The sequence below is a fragment of the Oncorhynchus tshawytscha genome, linkage group LG16 (genome assembly GCF_018296145.1).
Source record: "Oncorhynchus tshawytscha isolate Ot180627B linkage group LG16, Otsh_v2.0, whole genome shotgun sequence".
NCBI classification, from domain to species: Eukaryota; Metazoa; Chordata; class Actinopteri; order Salmoniformes; family Salmonidae; genus Oncorhynchus; species Oncorhynchus tshawytscha.
The window spans coordinates 15,037,980-15,046,075 of NC_056444.1; the positions used below are offsets into that span (position 1 = coordinate 15,037,980).

General features: G+C 43.8%; 1 protein-coding gene across 1 annotated transcript in view; it reads right to left on the reverse strand.

Annotated features, from left to right (window-relative positions):
- Nucleotides 1–6,838, reverse strand: part of LOC112215361 (receptor activity-modifying protein 3-like) — a 33,765-nt gene extending 26,927 nt beyond the window's left edge. The window contains exon 1 of the mRNA XM_024374338.2: nt 6,527–6,838. Coding sequence (XP_024230106.1) covers nt 6,527–6,578 — 52 coding nt within the window. The 5' untranslated portion in view covers nt 6,579–6,838. The remainder of the gene's footprint in view (nt 1–6,526) is intronic.
- Between the last annotated feature and the right edge of the window lie 1,258 nt (nt 6,839–8,096).

The window sequence follows — 8,096 nt, forward strand, 5'->3', positions numbered from 1 at the left end:
CGCCCCAATAAGGGTGCAGAACATCTTCCAGAACTGAGACGAGAACTGAGAACCCCGGTCAGAAACCATATCCACTGGGAGTCCATGGATCCAGAAGACGTGCTGCACCATAAGCTGGGCCATTTCCTTGGCAGAGGGAAGTTTGGGGAGTGGGATGAAATGAGCGACCTTTGTGAACCAATCCATCGATGCCATCAGACGGTGGAAGCCGAGTGACAAAGTCCAGAGAGATATGGGAGCAGTGACAATGAGGTACCGGTAGTGGCTGAAGAAGGCCAGAAACAGCTTGCCTTGGAGTCTTGTTCTGAGCACACGCCGTGCATGCGGTGATGAAGGCAGAGACGTCAGGAACCATTGTGGGCCACCAGAAACGTTGTCAGAGGAATGCTAGGGTCCAGTGGGAACCTGGATGACAGGTCAGCCTGGAGGAATGAGCCCATTCCAGGACCCGGGGACGGACTGAGTTAGGGACAAATAGCCGGTTAGTCGGGCCCCCTTCAGGTCCATGCTGGGAACATTGTGCCTTGCAAACCAGGGTCTTAATCCCCCAACCCACTGAGGCTGCAAGGCATGAGGTAGGGAGAATGCTTTCGGAGACCGAGGGTGTGGCAGAGGAACTGTATAGGCGGGAGAGGGTGACTCGATTCACATTTTTTGGACCTTGGGCGGTAGGAAATGGTGAAGTTGACTCTTGTAAACAAGAGAGCCCACCGGGCCTGCCTGGAGTTAAGGCGCTTGGCTGTACGGAGATATTCCACATTTTTATGGTTGATCCAGACCAAGAATGGCTGTTCTACTCCTTCCAGCCAGTGCTTCCACTCTTCCAACACCATCTTGACCGCCAGGAGTTCTCGGTTGTCTATGTCGTAGTTCCTCTCTGCAGGATTTAGACGATGGGGCAGGAAGGCACAGGGATGAAGCTTTTGGTCCTGGGCAGATCGCTGGGACAGGATGGCCCCCACTCCAATGTCAGAAGAGTCGACCTATATCACAAATTGACGGAACAGGTCCGGATGGATGAGGGTGGGTGCTGCGGTGAACCGATGCTTCAGGTCCACAAAGGCTCTGTTGACAGCTGGAGACCACGTGAATGGTACTTTGGGAGAGGTGAGTGCAGAGAGAGAGGTCACCAGGGCCCCAAATGAAACAGCAGTAGAAGTTAATGAAACCCAGGAAACATTGTAACTGCACCCTGGACATTGGCCTCAACCTATCTACAACTGCTTTCACTTTTCCAGGATCATTTGGACATTTCCCTCAGCGATGACATATTCACACTTCTCAGCTTTCATGAACAATTGGTTCTCCAGGAGGTTCTGAAGGACCTGTCTGACATGAAGAACATGTTCTTGGGCAGACCGGGAAAACAAACAGGATGTCGTCAAGGTAGACAAACACAAAACGGTTTAGCATGCCTCGGAGCACATCGTTTACCAGAGCCTGGAAGACAGCAGGGGCGTTGGTGAGCCCAAACGGCATGACCTGGTACTCATAATGTCCGCTGGCTGTGTTGAATGCTGTCTTCCACTCATCTCCTTCGTGTATCCGAACCAGATGATAGGCATTCCGAAGATCCAGCTTGTAAGAAATGGTGGCCCCTGGAGAGGTTCAAATGCTGAGGAGAGGTAGGGGGTAACGATTCTTAATCATAATGACATTCAGACCTCGGTAGTCAATGCATGGATGCAGGGTCTTGTCCTTCTTCTCCACAAAGAAAAACCCTGCGCCGGCAGGAGATGCAGACGGACAGACGCCTCCTGTAGCCAGAGAATCCTCAATGTACTCCTCCATGGCCTTGGTCTCCGGCCCAGATAGAGAATACAGCCGACCATGAGGTGGTGTGGTGCCTGGGAGGAGATCAATGGCCCAATCATGAGGATGGTGCGGGGGAAGAGAAGTAGCATGTGCCTTACTGAAAACTTCCAGGAGGTCATGGTATTCAGTGGGAATGGCAGAGACATCCAAAGCCTTGCTACCGCCCTGAGGAGGACGTCTCTGGGACGGCTGTGCTGCTTTAAGACAGTGGGAATGGCAAAATGGGCTCAAACCCAGGATGGAGCTCATGGTCCAGTCAATAACAGGGTTGTGTTTTTGAGCCAGGAAAATCCCAAGACATCAGGAACATGGAGAGATGCAATGAGGAGGAACTGTATGGTCTCCCTGTGGTTTCCTGAAATCCATATATGAACGGGCACTGTACTATAGGTGACTCTTCCAATTGAACGGCCGTCCACTGCCCTTGCATCCATGGGGACAGAGGAGGGGTGAGTGGGAATGCTAAGTTCAGAAACAATAGTAGCATCCATAAAACTTTCAGCCCCAGAGTCAATGAGCAATTAGATTGGTGTCCCCACAGCAAAAGCACAAAAAAAGCGGGTGATGGGAATTAGGGAACTCCCAGTCTGGCTCACCAGAGTACGTGTACCCACCAGAGATAAAGCTTTCCTAACAGGGCAGGTAGCTATATAATGTCCTGCCCCTCCACAGTACAGACAACAGTTTGAACTCCGCCTACGTGAGCGTTCCCCAACCGATAAACTAGCTCTTCCCAGTTGCATGGGCTCAGGAGTATTCAACTCACCCGTCGTTGATGATTCTCGGGGAACCTCGGGTGTTTCGGCTCTCCTCAGAAATACACATTTCGGGAATTTCTGGATTCCTTAGGACGAGTGCCATCATCAGACCAACGAGTATTCCCAAGGCCCGACCTCCTCTCACACCGGCGTTCATGTAAGCGGCCATTACTCCTAATCGAAAGGACGATAAGGGAATCGAGATCCAGTAGTATTTCCCGAGCAGCGAGCTCGTCCATTATCCCCTCCGACAGTCCATGGAGGAAGGTGTCGAACAGAGCCCCCGGATTCCAGGAACTCTCGGCGGCCAATGTGCGGAAATCTATTGTGTAGTCTGCCACACTACGGGAGTTCTGATGTACCTGCAGTAGTTTGAGCCGCCTACCTCCCGGGCAGCATAAACCAGGTCAGAGTCCAAACAGTACCAGAGTACTAGAAACAAACTGGGAAAGATAGGAGAATGAACAAAACGCTGGCTGACTTGGCAAACAAGACAAACTGGAACAAAGAGACAGGAAACAGGGATATATACATCGGGGATAATAAGCGACACCTGGAGGGGGTGGAGACAATCACAAGGACAGGTGAACCAGATCAGGGTGTGACTGACTTCCTGCTTACAAACATCAACAACAGCCCTTGAGGTATGCCTAGCATTGCCTACATTAAGAAGGCGGAAATCCTGGTTGATTTGAATGTTGTTCTTGGTTTCTGTGAGCAGGAAGTCATCCCACTGTCAATGATGACGTCATATTGCTGAGTGCCTACCTATCGTCAACACAGCACTTCTGCTTTCATACTTACTTTTTGCAATGCATCTGGGATAAGTTCAGAAGAGGGGAGAGTCATGGATAAAGCTTCACTGACTGTGAAAAGCATTCATTCACACCAGTTTCATAGGATTTGTTGTTAGGATAGTGTCAAATTGAAGTTGCTAGGATTTCTTGTTAAATTAAGGTTTTATTTAGATTTTCTCCCAATCTTATTTCTAAGACATTCAATTCCAGAAACATATTATTATTTATTATTTTGTTCTACCTTGCTATTTTTTGTTTTACGTTGTTATTGATTAGGGCATTGTGCGGAGCTTGTAATAAAGGAATTTCACTGTACTTGAGCACGTGACACTAAAACTTGAACTTGAAACTAGTAAATCACAGCACAAGAGTTAAGTAATGGAAAGTTATGATTCTGTCAACTGTGCTCATTTGCCAAATCTGTCTCAGTGCCGATTACCCTTGCCATACAGGAAGGCGACCCACTGCCAAAGATGACCTTTGCCATGCAGGAGAGCAGCCCACTGCCAAATATGACCTTTGCCATGCAGGAGAGCAGCCCACTGCCAAAGATTACCTTTGCCATACAGAAGGGAAGACCACTGCCAAAGTGGCTCTGTGACTTGCTGTGTGTAGGCGGAGAACAGATAGAAGTGTGTGCGTGTGTGTGTGTGAGAGAGAGTGAGAGACAGAGAGATAACGTGAGAGAAGAGTTTGAAATCAGGCAGAGAAAACACTACATGCCTTTCCATAGGAACTCAACGTTCAGCTTGCATGAAAACGTACTCAGCACAGCACCCCATTTAAGTACTTAAAACCCATATGGAGGTGTGAAAGATGGCATTGAGGTTCACCTCAGTTTCAAATCACACTGACAGTACTCTTCCAGACACCCACACAATCCAAGAAAGCATACCCCACTACCACATTACACAGACACACTCCATTTAAGCAAAACCTGGATTTATTCCTGGCCTACATATTCAGACTACTGTATCAGTAAGCAGACAACAATAATGCTAAACATGTCTGCTTATTGAGAGATATGAGAACAGTATGTGTTCCTTGCTTATTTTCAGAAGTGCGAGAGGAAAGCCACGGTGGAGCTGTTGCGCACACACACACACAGGCAGGCAGGTAGGCAAAAACACACACACACACGCAGACAGGCAGGTAGGCAAAAACACACACACACACACACACAGCACTCTGCTTTCTACACTATCCTTGGCTGATCTACAACACTGTTCAAACTCTGCCCTCTTGCAGTGACAGTGGGAAGCCAAGCCAGAGGCCTGGATTCCTACTCTGCCCTCTTGCTGTAACAGTGGGAAGCCAAGCCAGAGGCCTGAGTTCCAACTGGGGGTTTCACTCATCAGCACTATTACATTATCGGAGGCGGTGACCCATTAACAGTGCACGATCTCAGCACTATTACATTATCGGAGGCAGTGACCCACTAACAGAGCATGATATTGATTGAGTGCCTACTCAAGATGGAAGACACTGCAAATGCAAATACAGGAGCCATTTTGAAAACCTGGACAACCTGCAGAACTGAAATTTAGGTAGAGTACGTTGACAATGTGGTACTTTGCCTCAGTACAGGCATGAGTCTATATACAGCTCCAGCTGGGGACTTCATAACTTTCCAGGGGCCAAGTTCATGAGCCCACGGAGTGTATGAAAATGTTACGAGGTCATTGAAAGATTAATACAGCTTTGTACAGGGTTTTCACAGCTGTTGAGAGGGCAGCTAAAAGAAGAGGCCTTTTAGTGAATCCACATAAGGAAACTTACAAGACTTCTGAAACATATAACTACTAGCAAGTCTTTATTACCACTGGTCTGGCTGCTAGTACCAACCAAATGTAGACGTATAGTAGTAGAATTGTATTACAGAGATGTTTTTGAGCACTATACTGGAAGCAGCTGTGGCTGATGAGCCCAAGGCATTTTCCTTGGTTATGAAATTCCGATGCCCCTTTATCACCATTATTATCTGCTAATTCAAGTAGACCGACCTTACTCAGTGGAGCAGTGCTACTTGTGCTTCAGCTCTGATCTAATTACATAATCGTCCTAAAATACATTTTACAACAAATAAATCATAGCCCCCCCCCTGTGCTCCAGACAGTTGTTGAGGATATTATGTGTGCATGTAAGATGTTCCATTTGGGTTGTAAATCTCAGAACTTTGCATTTTCCACTGGCCACTGGCTATTTCGCTGTGCACATAGCCTACATGGCAGTTATCCAGGAGAGTTCTGGACAGTTTTGGGGACTTTAGTATATCCCTGATCCATAATCTTTGGGCCTCAGCTCTCTCTTAATCTCTTGGGTATTCTGAGATGGGTTCCTGTCTCTTCCTGATGAGAGAACCAGAAAAAATCCTTCCTAAAGAGAAATCATCTTGGGTCCGGGACAATGAAGTCTGATTTTTCATTGCACTTTCTATAGGGTCCAATTCCATGTAGACGATATGTTACCAAAAATAAACATGAACTTGGGATAAGATCATAAAAAATGTTAATGATTGCATATCATTATAGACAATCATAACGCTGAATACCCCCTTACAATGACAGGTAGGCCGTCATTGTAAATAAGAATTTGTTTTTAACTGACTTGCCTAGTTAAAGGTTAAATAAAACATAAAAATGTAAATACATTTAATTTCAATGGACATCCAACATCATCATCCCTTAAAGACCCATGTTTTCATGAATTTACCTGAAAAGCATACTGGTATGGAGATTCTTACATTGTTTTATGAATTCTTATGGTATTTTAGCATACAGTCTTTTACATAGCCACCAGGGTCAAGAGACAGTGGTGTTAATTTGGCGATTGACTATATGTTATCAAATATATTATGAAATCATATCGAATTGTGGAAGTCATTGATCAAGATGGATTTGATTTCATATTTTTTATTAGCCTTTTTAAAGATGATAGGCCATGCAACTTAAATATCTTATTGGCTATGGAAGCAAAAGGATCTGAGAATTATTGAGAGTGTTATTAATATGTTGTTATGCATTTTTTCGATTATAAGATTCAATTTCAGACAGTGGCAACACAAAAAAATCATTAATAAATAATATATTTGAATAATCTAGAACACTATCCAATCGACTACTAATAGCCTATACAATAAAACACTAAAATACTCACCCAAAATTCCAACCACTAAAAGTTTAAACACAGCCAGCGCATTTGTATCCATCACGTTGAGAATAACAATCCCCCACACGATTCGGATTATTTCAATGAAATCTCAACTGGGTGATAAATGTCTGTAGCAAACCATTATTATCCAAACTAAATGAAAGCACGCACGCGCGCAACTTCTTTCATAGTTCATGAGTCAAATTTAGAACTCCGCAATACGTCCTCAAATCAGGCACTGAACCTCCACATTGGATGCGCGTCCTCGGTGTTCTTGCCTCACTGTCCTTGTGCAAGCTTGCCTGCACATCTCGTTGCTAAAATGACTTCTGCGCTCTAGCATCCTATCAGAGGGGGGAGAAAGGAGGGGAGATAGATCGTCCCCTTCGTCTCCGTTCCTATCTCCTTCCATATGCAGGAAACCGTTATGAAATTGACAATTTAATATGAATGATAACGATTTTATTGAATGACACGTGCATATTAAAGGTCCAATGCAGTCGTTTTTATCAAAATATCAAATAATATCTGGGTAACAATTAAGTACCTTACTGTGATTGTTTTCTATTCAAATTGTCAAAAAGAACCAAAAGTAGCATCTTAGCAAAGAGCAATTTCTCAAGCATGAATTGTGCTAGTCAGGGAGTAGGGAGGGGAAGACTGAATACTTGCTGTTATTGGCAGAGAGGTTTGGAACTCTCTTTCTTATTGTTCTCTTTACTAATTTACTACCAGGTGATGTCACCAAGCAGGCCAATACTCCATCCCACCCAAACAGGCTGACATTTCAGGCAGTCTTTTCAAACAGCTCTTGCACTAAAAGGTCATTAACATAATTTTCAAAATGTCTCACTATTATTTCAACCTCATAGTGTGGAAATATATATATAATAAAGGAAAATCACGTTTTTTTGCACTGGTCCTTAACATGTCTACTAGACTATTTGTTTAGCTGTATACTTTACAGATTTTGCATTAAACAATCTAAATAACCTAGAACTATTTGTTACATTTTTTAAATAGCTTTCAAGAATAAGCCATTGTAAAATGTTATAAATGTGTTATATATTATTACATTTTATGTTGGACTATTCATTCTTATGCAATATTTTTGAATGGTTTAATATTCCTATACATATCCATAAATTGTAACAAAGAATGAAATACTTGTTTATTAATAGGCCTATTATGTAAGCCTACTCTAGGCTATAAATATGCCTAGATTTTTCATGAAAGTTATTATAAAGTGTTACCACCTACCTAAAACATGACAGAGGAAAAGTGGGCAAGCCACAAGTAGGATTGATACAAATATAAATTGATGATGCTGTTTGTGATTTTAGGCCTAGCAAAATTGTATTCAATCTAGGCCATTCTCTACATTATTATCCAAACATTTTAACCTGTCAAATGCTGCAATTCAAAGAAATGCGTGCAAAATAAAATCCATATTTGGAATATCCAAAAAAGTACTCTGAACGGTATCAAATTGTATACATGTTATGTATTCCTTTTCATGCAGATGCTTTATTTGACTCATGGATTCCTTTCTGGAAGAAAAACAACCGGGCGCTAT